The following is a 17,377-nucleotide window of genomic DNA, read 5'->3' on the forward strand; positions in this document are numbered from 1 at the left end:
CATGACTGTCTTTTTTTCAAATTGAATCAGCCCACCATGTTAATTTGATTGGGGAATAAAGGCTATGGCTCCCTACCTTCAGGGAGTACCTACTAAGTTTGTAGGCAAACATTTTGGTGATGGCATCTACTCTTTGGAACAGTCTTCTCTCAGATATAAGATGCCAATTACCCTGCTAACTTGAAAAAGTACTAATGGTTTTATGGAACTTTTGGCCTAACAGCAGTTGGATTCACCTGATATGTTCGGTACTATCAGCTGAGGTGCACTGATTTTGTGTTATTAAAATTTTAATTGATCTTTAAATATTTAAGGGTTTTTAAACTTCTATTTTTTATTTATGTGTTGTGAACTGCTGGGATTAAAATGACATAGAGCAAAGCATAAAAACTGTAAATAACTATTGGTTATATTTTTCCACTCTGATTAGTTATTCACAGTGGTAGTTAACTATGGAGAATACTTCTGGTTTACTTCTATATTTTTGTTTATTGTTTATATAAGTTCTATTCTTATAAAATAAGAGCTCATCCTAATACATAGATGGAATTTTGCCTAAGAGCAAATGTCTCATTTTGAAAAATCCTGGTACTAGCAGCTAATTCTGAACGTTCAGAAGTATTTTTTTGATCTTAAAGAACCAAAATTACTGTACTGTAAGATTGCAAGATATATGTCTGGCCAGTATCACAACATTTAGAGTGTCAGATTTTCTTCTGAAGATTTTCAGCACAGTTGATCAAAATTTGAAGGACCACAACTAGCATTCTGGCCTTCCAAAAACATGGGCCATCCAACAGCATAGATACATTGCCAGAAGGGGTGGGGACTTCTTATCTGCTTGTGTTTTTTGCTTTGTTAAGGTTTTAATAATAGGGATAGGAGCTGGAGACCTGTATTTGACAAAATCTTCTATTCTTCCACCTTAAACTCTTAAAAATGGCCCCAAATCTTCAATTGTTTTGAAGACACTCAGTGTAATTCAAAAGATTGCTGCCAGTATTTTAAGGTGATTTGTTTACTTTTGTTGGCTGTTAAATTAGATTAAATAGTAGAATTCCAGCACTAGTCATTTTTCATATTGATTAGAGCAGGTGTGGCACCTTTACAACCTGTAGATTTCAACTCCCAGAATTCCTAAGCCAGCTACCCCTGGATAAGACGAATAAGTAAGCTATCTTGAAAATCTGCATAGCCAGGGAATTTTGATCTCTGGTGTAACTATAGTGATAAAAATAGTAAATATATCTAGCAGATTATATGTAAACAGGTACATATAAGAGGAAGGGATGGAAGCTATCAAACATTTAACTTCTCTGGAATTGTTGAAGAAAGGAAAACTACTAAGATGTGTTTAAGTGTGCTGTACATCTTTTGGTTTGCCCCGATGGAGAGAGTTAAATTATGGCTTTAAGAATAATTAAATATGGGTGGAGCTTGTTGTTGAAATTTAGTTAGGATAATGAATGTGTGTGTAAGTGTATGTAAGTAGGACTTCTATTACTGCAACACACAATGTCTGCATCTAATTAGCCATTTTGTATTACAGCTTAACAATATTCTTGCTGTTACAAATGACTAGTGTTTTCATGCATTTGCTTAAATGCTTTGCAGCAAAATAAATCAGTGCTTGTCTCACTTCTCCATGCAGCGACTGGGTGCTAACTGTTGGGAAAGAGCTGGAAATGAAACACATATTATTGTCAACTTGATGTTGTAGAACATTGTGTGTTAGAAGAATGGTAACTTAATTTGTTTCACTGGTAAATTTGGTAAAAATAATACCTGCTATTTGGAAGGAAGAAGACAGTGAAGTTCTAAGAATGGGGTTTGCCTGTGAGAAATTGTGGTTGTTAAAATGGAATGACATTTGATGTTGGATCTTTGCCTTTGGAGTATTTTATCTGTTAGAGTACTTGGCATAATAGTACTACTAATGTATTCAAGTTCCCAGGAAACAGGCTTTTTACAAAATCCTTCCTTTTATGCTAAGTCCCTTTTCCTCCTCTTCGTTTTGGAGAAACAGCTTCTCCCCGCTTCCCACCGCCATAATATCGCCTTCTGTACTCTTAACGATGTCACATAAGGCCAGGGAGAGATACGTGCATCTCATGCATGACATCAGTTGAGTTGTGTGCTGCCTTTGTGGGCTGTGTGTGTGTGTGTGTTTGTATTATTTATTTAGAAAATTTATATGGCCACTTGTTTATTCACACCAACTGTTTATCTATATATGTATACATATGTGTGTGTGATCTTTAATTGGGCAAAATAAGCATCATAGGGCAACAATTTTTGAACCACAGTACCTCAAATGGGCTTAGAAAATATGTTCAAAATCCAGGACAGAAAGAAATTAGGAAAAGGTGTGGCTACTTCAGTGTTACTGGCTGTTGCTACACTGCTGAACTGACTGCATGATCTTCATTTACAGTGTTCTATGACAGTTTCCCAGCCAGTCTCTCAATCCTGGGCTCCCTGCTACCTGCCAGATTCCCTCAAGAAAATGTAATCACCTTTTGTGACCTTCTGACAATCAAAGTCAGTGGGGAAGCCATTGGGAAATGGGAAATAGCTCCTGGTCCCACTGTTTTTTGGCACATCTTTGGTCATTCTGTTTTTTTGTTTAGGTAAGGAAATACCCCAAAATTTCTATTGCTAAGTGAGACAATAGTTAAGTGAGTTTTGCCTCATTTTACAACCTTTCTTGCACAGTTGTTAAATGAATCACTGCAGTTCTTAAGTTGGCAATATGGTTGTTAAGTGAATCTGGCTTCCCCATTGACTTTGTCAGAAGGTCACAAAAGGTGATTTACATGAAACAGCAATCGTTATAAATATGAGCTAGTTTACAGCATCCCAATTTTGGTTACACGGGGATGCTGCAACAGTTGTGTGAAAAATGGTCATGTCACTTTTTTCAGTGCCATTGTAACTTCAAATGATCACTAAATGAATGGTTGTAAGCCAAGGGGCCTGTACATAAAAATTGTGGGCATGACGTGAATTGATACACATTTTAGATTCAGACATTTGAGTTCACTTGGGGAAAATTGATGGTGGAACAACTTTGTCCTTATATGGCTTTCTTCCCTCCACTATAAATGTTAACTTCAATGGGAATGAAAATGCTGATATTAGCCCTTGACCAGATGAAAAAAGTTTGGGATAATAAGGCATGATTATGGTTCATATCAGCTCAATATCTACCCTTCAAAGTATTTATTTATTTATTTATTTATTTATTTATTTATTTATTTATTTATTCATTCATTCATTCATTCATTCATTCATTCATTCATTCATTCATTCATTCATTGGTTCAATTTATATACCGCCCTTCTCCGGAGACTCAGGGCGGCTTACAATGCGTTAAGCAATAGCCTTCATACTTTTATATATACCTGCTTAGTAGGGCTTTCGCACCCCCCCCCAAGCGGTGTTCTTTTTATACAAAGTCAGCTTATTGCCCCCACAATCTGGGTCCTCATTTTACCTACCTCAGAAGGATGGAAGGCTGAGTCAACCTTGAGCCTGGTGAGATTTGAACTTGCAGTAATTGCAGACAGCTGGCAGCTAAGTGCTACTTAACAGCACTTTAGTCCGCTGCGCCACCAAGGCTCTTGTAGATCAAATCACAGGAAGAAGAATCAGAGGAATATTACTTTATTATTGTAGTGCATAACAACTTAATTATGAAAGCCTGCCTTTGTCTCCTCTCATAGCAACAGAGTTAAGTGGCATTATTTTGAGTTCCTTTCTCACACTTTCCCTTTCCAGGACTAAGTTTTATTTTATCCTCCTCCCTTAGTGCATATCTGCATATCTATATCTAGATTATCTTCACATTCTTCTACATTCTACCACATCTAACTTGTTCTTGATAAAATATGTATAATAAGTACTACCTGCTATGCAATTGTAATATAAACAATGACATAATTTGGGTTTTGAAATATAAACTGGGTACAATCCAGAGTAGTGAAGTATACTATTGCTTACTATATTCTTCCTTACTGATGAACTGGTAAGGTTTCAGAAAAATGGAGGAATGTAAATGTTGCCTTTGTATTCAAAAAAAGAGAGAGAAAGGAGGACAATGCAGGAAATTACAGACTGATCAGTTTGACAGCAGCATGGAACAAGGTCCTTCAGCAGATTATTAAGCATCAAGTTTATGAACACTTCGATAGGAATGCAAAGTTAATAAGAGCAGGCATAGATTTGACACAAGGAAGTCCTGGCAAAATACCTTTTTTTCTCAGTACTTGTTATTGGCTTTATTTCAACTTTGATTGGAAGATTGAGACAAGTACCATATGCATTGCCCTGATGACACATAATTTTTTTAAAAAATGTTGTTATAGTTGGTCACATAGCTACATGTTTGGATTGTTTTTGGCATCTTATATCTACTGATCAACTCCTCAAGGACCTGGAATAGGCAGATGTTCTTTGTTGGTATTAAAGTGTTGTCTCATGATATAACCTGTTCCAAGCAAAGCAGTTGACTGATAGTGATTTTGTCAATGCTGATGGTAGCATTGTGGTCAGATGTTTTGGGATTGTTCCCAAAGGGCCTATTACTATTGGTAGTACCTTTGCTTTGTTTTCCACAATAGTTCTACTTCTAAATACATTATAGATAAACTTCATCAGTGGACCCAAGCAGAATGAAGTTTAATAGGGAAAAATGAAAGGCACAAGCATAGGATAGAGGAGAACTGGCTTGAGAGTAGTACATATGAAAAACATCTAAATGTTCTAATAGAAGAAAAGTTGAATGTAGGCCCATAGTATCATGTGGCTGTTAAAACAGTCACTGCTATTTTGGGATATACTAACAAGAACATAGAATCAGCAAGTAATTGTTCAATATGAGCCATGATGGCACAGTGGTTAGAGTGCAGTACTACAGGCTACTTCTGCTGATCACTGGCTGCCAGCAGTTTGGCAGATTGAATCTCACCAGGCTCAAGGTTGACTCAGCCTTCCATCCTTCCGAGGTTGGTAAAATGAGGACCCAGATTGTTGGGGACAATAGGCTGACTCTGTAAAACCGCTTAGAGAGGGCTGTAAAGCACTGTGAAGCGTATATAAGTCTAAGTGCTATTGCTATTGCAATTTACACTGCCTTGGTCAACACCCTCTTGGAATACTGTGTCCGGCTCTGGGCACTGCAGTGTAAAAGGGCAACAACAAATTGGACTGAGTTGGTAATGGAACTGGAAATGAACTCCTATGAGGAACAGTTTAATTAAGTTTAGCTTGCAGAAAATAGAACAGAGAGAGAGAAAGAGAGAGAAAGATTATAGTAGCCTTCAAATATCTAAAAGATTGTCACAAAGAGAGGAGAATGGGCTTGTTTTTTTGTTATCCCCAGGGCCAGGATCAACGTAATAGGTTAAAACTACTGGGAAGTAGAGTTATTAAGAATGGTTGGACATTAGAAAGAAGGCAAGGCAAGTAGTGGCCTTCAAAGAGAGGCTGGGTAGCCATTTCCCTGAAGTGCTTTGGCAGATGCTGGGTTGAGCTGGAGGTTGTAACATTTGAGGTCATTTTTTGTTCAACTCTGATTAGGCTGAATAGATCCAATGAAATTGGTGAAATAATTTGGTCACGACAGACCACTAAACCTGAATTCACTGTATGACCATTGCAAAGCAAAACTCAGTTCAGTGAACTCCACAAGTTTCATCTGGCACATAGAAAGCATAAAGGTTCAATAGAGTTTTTCTGCTATTGTATATGTAATAGGCCACTTAGAGTTTTCATGCCTATTAATGAACTTGAAGAAGCAAGTTAATCAACAACTCCTTTATCTTACTGACACTTCATCTTTAGATAGATGGTACAAAGTTTGCTGCAATTCATTGTTGATGAACTTTAGACCAGAAACATTATCAAAGAAAATCTGCTAGAGTTTCCTTTCACTCCAACTTAAAACAAAGAGCTGGGTTACATTGGGTCAACTATTTATTTATGTTATTAATCACATTTATATATCACTCATCTCACTGTCTCTGAGCAGTTTACAAATATTTACAATAGCAGTTTAATGTTAAAATATGCTGGCATTCCAAAATAATATAACAGTATCTCAAAGTTATCGTTTTCCAGGATTTATACTTACAGCCAACATGGTGATTTCTGTTGGTATAGAATTTTAATGCAAAAAAAAAAAATCATCAAAGAACAGAACCCCAGATCTGTTGAGGATTTAAATTACTTTTACAATACAGAACAAAGAAAACAGTATATGGGAAATAATTGTACCATTTTTCCCTTCCAGAATTGAAAAAAATGATAGTATATTGTGCCAGCTTGGTATTATTCAATGATGTTCAAAATAAACTATGAATTGGATTTTCCAAATTTTCTCCTCATGTTTAACAAATACATTGAGGGTCTTACATGCAATCTTACATTTGTCAATGAAAAAGTAAATTTGATTAAGTTGAGTGACCTACTCCTTCTTTTAAGTTCACTTGTTGGAATGGTTCTTTTAGACTACAACAACAAATTTTCTGTCTCTTATGCTGTATTGCTTTGTAAATCAGCAATGCGTTTGAATTCAAATAAAATTCAAATACAATCCAGCTTTCTTCATTCCATTCAAGCATCCTTCACTATAAGGGAGAAGGCTGATTGTAATCTACCAACAGCTAGCATTGCCTACATGTGATATAAATGGCCCATCTGGGCTGAACTGCAAACAAGATGGTTAATAATTCCTTATTAGACAGTTTATGAAAATAACACTAAGAATCATGTTCTATAGTATCAGTGGCAGGTATGTGGAACTTCAAGGAGTAGAGAACCATATCGTATCAAAATAATGTTGAGAGTACAGAAACTGCAAAATTGTTAAAAGGCACTAATTTCATTATGTGGGGATAAATTTCTTTTTCCTGCTATCTGCCTAGTCACAGTTTGGATGTTCTCATTTTTCTAATTTTCATCCTGGATATAAAAAAAATATTGAATGGTTGGCAGGCAGATATATAGAGTTGTCTTCCTTTGGGGCATCTACATTAAACATCTACAGTGAAATCAGGAGATGAATACGAGTTTCATTTTTTTTAGTGCATGAACTTGTTTATTGTGACACAAAAATAGAAGCATTGCCTCTCTGCTGTTATGCCATGTATATAGGGTCTTCTATATTTTGTATGCTTGTAAAATGTTTTCTTGCAGAAAAGGACAAAGGGTTCCTTATAGGAAAGAGAACAGGCACATAAATACTTCCAAATGCAAAATTAAAACTAATTCTAAAGTGTAAACAAACTTGGGGAATTTTGAGCGAAATGCTTTTAAAATTGATTGAGGGGGGTCTAAAGCAGATATTTTTCTGTATTTCATTATCACATAAGGTTCTAGTGGTACAGTGATGAAGTAGCTAATTACTTGATTATTAGTAACAGAGAATATTCTCACTTGGAAAATGAGATCTACACTGTATATAAAATGTTTAATTGTTAGGTGCAAATTACTTCTTCATGTGACAACAAGGCAGAGATTAAGTAACGCTTATAGTGACAAAGGTTTTAGGTTTGATTTAATTCATTAACCTAGTATTGTGAAATGGAATAAGTTACTTGTTAGGGTTTATATTCTTTTATTAGTTTAATTCTTAAAATAGGCAAGTAAAGTTGTGGAGCTGATGCTTTTTCTACAACCATTGTAACCTAATGATGCATCTCTTTTCAAATGTTTTGCAGGTACAGGAGAAAGTGGCAAAAGCACATTTATCAAACAAATGAGAATCATTCACGGTTCAGGATATTCTGATGAAGACAAAAGAGGGTTCACGAAGCTTGTGTATCAGAATATATTTACAGCAATACAGTCTATGATCAGAGCTATGGATACACTCAGAATCCCATACAATTATGAGCATAATAAGGTAGGCTGTCTATTTTAAATATACTGGAAGTTATTTTCCAATTATTGTATTGGATGGCTTTGAATTTATAGTTTTACAGTTCTGGAAAATAAAACACTCTATCATCTACTGTAAAGAGTAATAGAAAGATATATCCTGTGACATTTACAGCATATTGATAAAAAATATTAAGTCTCTATTAAGTACTACTCTGTTGGATGTTTTATCTTCCTTAGTTTTTCTGTAGTAATAATAATACTAGTAGATACATATGCATAGAATTATGGACTATTAAATGGGAAGTCACATGACTAATCACTCTTCCTTTCACATAGAAAATCATCCTTATCTCTCTCTCCTTATCTAACCCTAACATGCTTGCTTTGTAGGTGACTTTGTATGTCTTTTTCTGTAGTGTCATATTGAATCATATGATCTCCTATTTGTATGCCAAATTGCTATACTGTAGCACCCAAATATTTTTACAACTTAGGTGAAAAATTAGAAAATCTGTATAAACTAGACCTATAAAACAGAACAGGATTTCATAGATAAAGTACAAAATCTCTGGAAGGAAATCTTAATTTTTAAGTATTTATTGTCATTATCTCCGGCAAGTAAGAAAAAGCTGAATGAGTCTTTTGCTGTCCTCTTATCCAGAATGGCTTCTGCAGGTCATAAGAATAGTTCCCCCAAAGGAGAATGTCTACTGTTTACTTAATATAAAAAGATGCAAGAAGTGGTGCCAGTTTCACAGTTTATGGTATCATAGTATGCCAAAGATTGAGGAAATTAAAAACAACCAATCTGTGCTTGAAGGAACACATCCTAAAAATAACTTAACAAATATAAGCTGCATGGAAGCACATCAAGAATTTTGCCCTTAGGCAGCATGAAATCTGCTCATTGATGATATAAGGTCATGGTTTATATTCAGAATATTGTCTTGATTCCACCTTATCTCCCCTCAATTTTTGCTGAAATGTGCTTGAAAAAATTGTGTCTATTTTTTTTCTGATGTTGTAATTATCTGCAGGAGAAATAATACTGGGCATTTCCTGCTAAATTATTCAGAAAAATTTTCAAAATTCTAAGGACAGGTAGTCCTCAACCTAAAACAGTTCATTTAGTGACCGTTCAAAGTTAAAATGGCTGAAAAAAGTGACATTAAAATGGCTGAAAAAAGTGACATTAGCGTTTTTCACACTTACAGCCAGTGGTGGGTTGCTCCCGGTTCGGCCCGGTTCGGCCAAGCCAGTAGCGGTGACGATATGACGTCACTGAACCGGTTCTCTTTGTTCGGGAGCTGGGGCTCCCCGCCCCCGCACATTATTCTTACCTTTTATTTGGCCCCACCCCCAATCTATTGCTGCCTCCCAAGTCCCAGCTAATCGGCTAGAAGGAGAAAAAACTGTTTAAACTCTTGCCGCAGGGCTTCAAAGGGCCGCCCTACAGCTGATCAGTGCCTCCAAAAACAAATGAGTAGACCGGTGCCTGCAAAAATAAATGGGTAGACCACTGCCTCCAAAAACAAATGAGTAGACTGGTGCCTCCAAAAACAAATGAGTAGACCGGTGCCTCCAAAAACAAATGAATAGACCGGTGCCTCCAAAAACAAATGAGTAGACCGGTGCCTCCAAAAACAAATGAATAGACTGGTACAGCTCTGCAAGCAGTTAAAAGCCTGGTAGTCCAGTAGGTCTGCTAAATCCTAAAGAATTGTCACATGATCATCAAGCCATGCTCACAAAATAAGCCACACCCACAGAACCGGTAGTAAAAAAATTTAGAACCCACCCCTGCTTACAGCCATTGCAGCATCCCCATGGTCATGTGATCAAAATTCATACACTTGGCAACCGACTCACATTTTTGACAATTGCAGTGTCCAGGGGTCAGGTGGCCACTTTTTGCATCCTTTTGACCAGCAAAGTCAATGTGAAAGCCAGATTCACTGAACAACCATGCTACTAATTTAACAACTGCAGTGACTCAGTTAACAACTGTGTCAAGAAAAGTCATAAAATGGGACAACATTCAGTTAACAACTGTCTTGCTTAGCAACAGAAATTCTGGCCTCAGTTGTGGTCATAATTTGAGGACTATCTGTAACTTGAGTCTGAAGGAAATAGAGGAATGCTAACTTTGAAAAATATTGGAGGTTTATATGCCAATGCTTAGAGCAGGGGTGTCAAACTCGCGACCCGTGGGCCAAATGCGTCACAAACTGGCCACACCCACGCTTGGTTTAGCGAACGGGGAAAAAGTTGCGATAAATCACATGATGACGCGAATTTGACATCCCTGGTTTAGAGAAAGGAAAAGTTTATCTCCCCTTGTCATGAGTCTAATTAAAGCCTATCACGTGTCAGCTGAAGATAATAAATGAGAAAAGCGGCCCACCTTTCCATTGTGATTAAATGTAATTCTGGTTTGCTGGATGATTGCTTCTCTTGCAAATGGAATGGGGTTGGAAAACAGAAAGTAAGAATAGTCAAAAAGAAATCAGAAGTGGCATGTTGTCCACTTCAACTCCTTTTGTCAGAACAACATTATTACTGCTAAGGCAGACTGGACCCCCTTCAACCTCTTGGCCTTTTTCAGAAGCCCTCTGCTAGGGATGAAAGCAGACTTCTGGCACCAGCTATTTGCAGTGTGCTATGGTTAAGAGAAAGAAAAGAACGAAAAGAGTATCTCTAAAAGAGAGAAGTGAAAAAAAGGATCTAAAGGGGGGGGGACAGGCAGTCCTACTCCCTTTGCCTTGACATATGTTGCAACTTCCAACAAATGATTTTGGTGGGAACTATTGCTTTTAAACAGAAAAAGTAGTTGCTCAATCCTGATGTATGGCATCACAAAAGGGAAACCGGTATCAGAGAATATATTCTGGGAACAGCTTGAAGAAACAATGGCAACAGAGCAGATTAGAGTGGAGGGGGTGAAAAACAGAATATAAGGGCCTTGCTCGAGAGGCATTTTTATAATGCTTATTATAAACCACCCAGAGAGTGCTGTAAAACAGTATGGGGCAGTATATAAGCCTAAAGGCTATTGCTATTTTAGGTAGATTGTACCAGGGGTGGGTTCTACTTACCTTTACTACCGGTTCGCAATGGGACCACGCGTGTGTGCTCGCTTCGCTCTCTCTCACGTGTGCTGTTCTGCGCATGTGCAGAAACTTCCTGATGACGTTCGGGTCAGTGGGCGGAGGCTCCCACCGGTTTTACTACCAGTTTTTGTGAACCGGTCCGAACTGGAGGCAACCCACCACTAGATTGTACTATAAACTGGCGGCATAGATGAAATTCATGAATCTTTATAGGCTGACCTGGGAAGAGTTTGTATATATAGTAATAGTAGTACTGATTCCTTAGATCCATATGAAAAGTCCTGGTTTTGTTAATAAGGTTTGACCAAGACAAAGGGTAATAAATGTCACAATATTATGCATATGCTTGCGTCCTTAGAATTCCTAAGTAAAGAAAAAAGAATGGGAGGAGAAATCCAATCAAAACCATTTGATTTATCCCCAAGTTGCAGTTATTTTTTAAGTCCAATTGTTAAATTAAGTTGATGACTATATAACTTGGAAGAATTTCAATAAAATAAAATACTTTTGTGATTATTGTTAATATTGTTACATGCTGACTTTATTCTAGGTGTTTTATACTCATTAGCAGTAGTTTCTTTTTAAATATGCCTGCTTTTTTAATTGACCAGTATGTGTCTTTTAGCAATTCATTTGTTCAGAAATATCCATTGTAAAAGCAATTGGGTACATATGTGATTGGATGGTTAAATCTGAGGAAACTAGGAAAAATGTAGCATTTGCTTTCTAAAACAAAACATTACGCAATAATATTTTTGGTGTGTATCAGTTTCTTCTGGGATGAAATGAAAGCATGTGCGTGAGAGATCTGTTGGGGAGGATTTACTTTTGGCTCTCGCTTAGGTAATTCACTATAGCATTTCTCACTTTGTAGGGTGTTATTTGTGTACAACAGCTCACTGAATGAGCAAAGCAATTCTTGACTTTGGTCACATAGCGGAAATTACAGGACTGGCTGATGAGATTGGTAAAGGTACCATGAAACAAAGAAACAAAGGTTCATATGATCTGAGGGAGAAATATGCCTTTGCGAAATATGCTTTCAGCAATAAGAAAATATCAACTGAAGCAGGAATACCCCGGCCTATTCATTGTCAGTGAACAATATCATTATCAGTGTTCATTATTAGTGGAACATGTTTGTGTGAAAAATGATATTTCTGCACTCGGGAATGGCCAAAAAACTGGGTGGGAATGTAGTGGACTGCATATACTGTATCGCCCAAGGCCACACCATTAAAATTAAACCATTTAGTTGACAAATTGTAGTGGCACAATTTTGGATCTTTCAAGATTTAAGGGTGGTAACAGAATGGGTTTGCTTCTTTGAGGCAACCTTCTTGCATACCCTTATCCCATCTGAAAAGCCACAAAATAATAATAATTTTAAAAAACCTTCGACCATGCACTACCTCACAGATGGCCTTTACAGCTCTCCAGAAAGTGAGGCAGCTGAGTTGTGGCCCTGTAGCCTCTGAAACATTGCCATCCCAGATTGTTCTGCCCCAGCTACGGGTCCCAAGAAGTGTAGCACACACACACAGCTCCAAAAACTCCGTTTAATACAAACAGACCCCTTTCAAAATGCAGGCTTTAACCACCAATGTCCTTATCAGCCTGCTATGAATTACATGGATTAAACAAAGTCCGACGACCAAACGTTTTCAGCAACATTTGCTATCTGTGTGCGAACTTAAATAGGCTAAGGGGGTGTCCAATTAACCCCAAGCCTTACTCTCGAGGAGACCTCCTCCTGAATAGCCACTCCTGCCTTTTGGCAGCCCTGCGTGCTTGAGCATTGAGAAGAAGCTCCTCCACTTCACTCTCTTCACTTGAAGGAGCCCCTGGAGGTTCTGAAGGCCCTGGCTGAGTCTCTGCCTCTGGCACCACATCCTCTTCAGCCTCCTCGCTGTCTGACTCAAGCGCCGGCTGCACAGGCTGCTGGCGCAACACCACACCAGCCTCCTCGTCGTCGGGATCAGCCACAATCCACGCAGGCCGTTGGCGGGCCACAACACAGATCTTGAACAGAAGCGATGCCAGATCAGGAGAGGAGTTAATTTAATCCAACATTTCGTGTCGCACAGGTCCACTGAGATGCTTTCAGGAAACATGGAAAGCAGCAACCATTTTCCACTGAGAGGCCATAGCAAATGGAACATAAAGTACAATAAATCCTCAGTTCATTTGACTTAAGATGCAATCTGAATTTCAGGCAAAAAAGTTACATTTGCAGTTACTAACTAAACTTCTGACTCTATTGCACATTGTTTCTCCCATTAGACTTTAAGTTAGGGTTTACTTTTGTTGCCTATGATATTGGGGGTTCTAGAGCAGGAGTGTCAAACTCGCAGCATCATGTGACATATCAGGACTTTTTCCCCCTTCCCTAAACTGGGCGGGGGTGACCCGCAACTTTGACACTCCTGTTCTAGAGATAAAAGACCAGTGCCACTGATAACCTAAGGCAGGGGTCCTCAAACATTTTAAACAGTGGGCCAATTCATGGTCCCTCAGATTGTTGAGGGGCCAGACTGGCTGGGTGAGCATGGCTAGGTGGTCATGTGACTGGGTGGGTGTGGCCAATTTAGCAGTCCATTAAACAGTACAATCGTCTCCCTCCCCCTCTCTCTCTCGGGAGGCCAAAAACGGGCCCATTTTTGGCCTCCTCAGCCTCCAGAACCACTCTGCCACCTAAAAACGGCCCGGTTTTGGCCTCCTGAGGCCTCTGAACATCCCAATTTTGGCCTTGGCCTCCAGAAGGTGGGTGGGGGCCAGCAGGGTGATGTGGATGGGACAGCCTCATGGTCCTGCGCGGGCCGGATTAATGGCTTCGGTGGGCCATAGTTTGAGGATCCCTGACCTAAGGAAAGCTATTTTGGAATTACTTAAATCTTTTACTAAGAAAATGTATCTTAATCTGAGTAACTGGTAATTTTAGTAAGCTATTTGGTTTTTTTTCCCCATCAGTTTTGGTTTTTAAAGGTGAGTTATTAAATTGACATTTCCTTAAGCTGTATATGCAAGCTTTTTCCCCCCCTGATTGCTGCATGCATAGGACTGATAGGTTAAAGGTAGTGACTTGAAGAGTACCAGAAATATATACAAATTTAACCTTTGCTATCACAAAAGCAGCCTCACTATAAAGTACCAAAGTTGTTGATTATTTGTTTTCCCTAATGAATCCAGATTGTAGTGAATTCCTAATACTGTATACTGTTTAAAAAAATATCCATGAATTATATAACATAACCCAAAGAAGCATGTTTAGGACTGAAGCCTAATTCAGTGGATAAGAAACAGGTGGAACGTTGACAGTGGTGAAAGTTAAAGGAGATATATTTTTGGATTTGCTTTCCTTGCATTTGCTTTGCTTTTGTTCTTGCTTTTTAGTTCCTGCGTTTTTACGTTTGTCTTGAGTTGTTGCTTATATATCATTGTAGCAGATTCAAAAGAAGCTTAAAATAATGGTGTTTTTTTTTTAAGTAAAGAGTAAAGCACTGTTAAAATTTCCTTCTGGATCATTTGTAACCATTGAAGAAAAAATGTATGGCTCTTGAAAGACAGCTACTGTCCCTATAAAACACTGGAATAGTTTCTTATGGGACTTATAGTGGCTTATTTTATAACGAGTGTCTCTCTCTCTCACTTTTTGTTTTGTTTTGAGCTGTAATATGCATAGAGATAAGGACAGCTCCAGAATTTCACAAAGCCAGTAGACAGATGATCAAAAATACCTTCTTACACATCAGAGAGAACAGGTAGGTGTTTACATTAGGCTGAAAAAATTGTGTCCCTTCTTATATAAATGAAGGAATGGAAAGGGGCTAGCCACTGACACTGTATCAGGCCAGGGTAGCAGTGTAGTTCTTTGGATAGTGAATGAACAACCAGGAGGCTTGAAAGTCTCCACTATTTTTTATCATCAACAGGAACATCGTCCCAAAGTAGGGGTGAAATGCTCCCGGTTCGGACCGGCTCGGGCGAGTAGGTAGCAATGGCAGCAGGCAGTTCAGAGAACCGGTAGCAAAAATCCCTGTCCCTGCCCCCCATGTCCAGCTGAGCCATGCGATCATCAGAGCCTTTTTTTTATTTTAAATAATATTTGTGCAGCTTTCTGAGATTTAGTGTGTTTCTGTAATGTTTCACTCTAACTACACAAACACACAAAATCTCTTAAAGCTGTATGTGGAATTTTGTGGGTGTACAGTGTGACAGTTGGTTTTTTGGGCTTTTTGTGGCTGTGTGGTGTTCCTGCTTGTTGCAGGGGCCATTTTGGGTCTAGCACAGCTGCTTTTACATTGTGGGTGAGCCAGTTGTGTTGTGTTGTGCTGTGTGTGTGTAAAGTGTGAAAGTTGTTTTTTGGGGCTTTTTGTGGCTGTGTGAGGTTCCTGCTTGTTGCAGGGGCCATTTTGGGTCTAGCACAGCTGCTTTTATATTGTAGGTGAGCCAGTTGTGTTGTGTTGTGTTTTGTAGGTTAAAAAAGGGCAAAGAAGTGAGATTGACTTGGCCATGCCCACCTGGCCAACAAGCCACGCCCTCCCAGTCACCTTATCACCAAGCCCCGCCCATTAATTAAGCCACGCCCACAGAACCAGTAGCAAAAAAATTTAGATTTCACCCCCGTCCCAAAGCTTCACTGAAGTAGGGAGTTTTAGTAATGTCTCCTGTGCTTTTCGTGAACCTCACATTTACTGCTTCTAGAATGGAAGGGTAAAGCAAGACCAGTTCTCTGGATATTGTGTTTTGGAAAAAGATATCAGAAGAAATTAGATAGTTTTCTGCCATTTTGTGGACCCTTTTAGTCTTGGACAGATTGCACAGGTGATATTTTTTTCTTTTTCCTCTTTTTCTGGACTTACCTGAAATGTTTAAGAAAGTTTTGATTTGGTTCTCTCACGTGCGTACAGGATCTCGCCTTTTGTGGATGTCTTTGTCTTGGACCATGTCTATCTTTTCTAGGAGACAAGTACATTGTTTGTGTATGTATTAGATAGATGTTTGGATGGATAGACGGACAGACAGACATGCATCTTCCATTTATGATAGAATACAAATCAACTTTGAGTTTATATTATGAAAATGGTTCATTTAAAGATCTTATTAGCCTGATCTTTTGGGGAAGCATATTTACTTGAACTTTATTTAAGTATTTTTTGCTTAACCATTTGAAGAAATTGTTTCTATTTTTCTATTTGAAGAAATATGGTAGCAGAAATTATGTAGGGTCCCATCAAGGATCACTTGAACAAGAATTGGTGGAATACTAAATAAGCTTTCTCAGGCTCATGTTGTAATCTATCACACGGTGCCCCAGATAGCTCACAGTTCAGAGAAGTTGGTTTTTAGTTTAGTAATAGATCCTCTGATAAAAAATAAAATGCTTGCATATACAGCTTAAGGAAATGTCAATTTAATAGCTCACCTTTTTAATAGCTCACCTCACTTAAAAGGGATGGCTTTTGAGATAATAAAAAAGATCAGTCACTTAAAAATATGCAGATACTAAGATCTCTGACATATTTATGGCATGGTGCTACTCATCATTTCTGTGTGCATTATGGACATGAATATTTGTCATTTTCCTCTTTGCCAAAATTGTCATCAAGAAAAGATTGATTCCATATTAGAAAAATACCATGCTCGGTGACAGGAAGTGAACCTGTGTTGCTATTGATAATCCTGCAATACTGTGATTCACAGTAAGATCAGAACTTCATCTAAGTTAATAAGGAAATTTTGGTTAAACAAACAGTATTCCAAGAAGCATTGTGTATTATGTTGATCCAACATTCACTGTAGGATAATCAACTTTCCTAAGGGAGTAAGTTGAATCAAATGTTCCAATAAATGAGACAGTAATCAGATTTGAAAATGAAAGTCCCTCTCCTAAAAAAAAATACAGAATGTATTGATTGCTCTATTGGAGACCTCTCTGTAGAAGTGAATGAGGCATACATCCCAAAGGGTACTTGATAGTTGCAAGGTTGGAAAGAGCAAGAAAACTGTCACAAAAGATTTTGGTATCCATCAGATCACCAAATCAGATCATGATTAGACAGATAATGGAGAAAATGTAATGCTATTGTTAATTTTCCCAGAAGTAATCATCCAGTGAAAATCACCCCAGAAAAATACATACTGTTCCAATATATTTCCCATATGAAAGGAAACCCAGGGTAAAAACAAAGGATTCACAGATCACTTTTGTATTATATATTACGGTATGTCCATTATAAGAAAGACGCTATCGAGTTCCTCCCCCACTTATTGTGTTCCATAAATTTCAATCAGCAAGATGCAATATCTATTGCCATTTTAGGCAATTAGTTAAATACCGTATTTTTTGGAGTATGAGACGCATCGGAGTATAAGATGCACCT

At 38.1% G+C, this 17,377-nt stretch overlaps 1 protein-coding gene and 1 long non-coding RNA gene across 2 annotated transcripts in view; one reads left to right on the plus strand and one right to left on the minus strand.

Moving 5' to 3' along the window:
• The window catches only part of LOC117661417 (guanine nucleotide-binding protein G(q) subunit alpha), a 115,029-nt gene that overhangs the window by 24,746 nt on the left and 72,906 nt on the right, over nt 1-17,377 (plus strand). The window contains exon 2 of the mRNA XM_034410191.3: nt 7,722-7,906. Within this exon, the coding sequence (XP_034266082.1) occupies nt 7,722-7,906 (185 nt within the window). The remainder of the gene's footprint in view (nt 1-7,721; nt 7,907-17,377) is intronic.
• LOC117661421 (uncharacterized) overlaps nt 12,498-17,377 on the minus strand; it is a 48,502-nt gene continuing 43,622 nt past the window's right edge. The window contains exons 2-3 of the long non-coding RNA XR_004590003.3: nt 15,857-15,952; nt 12,498-13,130 (exon numbers count right to left, since the gene is read on the minus strand). This is a non-coding gene — a long non-coding RNA (uncharacterized LOC117661421). The remainder of the gene's footprint in view (nt 13,131-15,856; nt 15,953-17,377) is intronic.

Source organism: Pantherophis guttatus, chromosome 2 (genome assembly GCF_059756535.1).
Source record: "Pantherophis guttatus breed Tessera chromosome 2, ASM5975653v1, whole genome shotgun sequence".
Taxonomy (NCBI): domain Eukaryota; kingdom Metazoa; phylum Chordata; class Lepidosauria; order Squamata; family Colubridae; genus Pantherophis; species Pantherophis guttatus.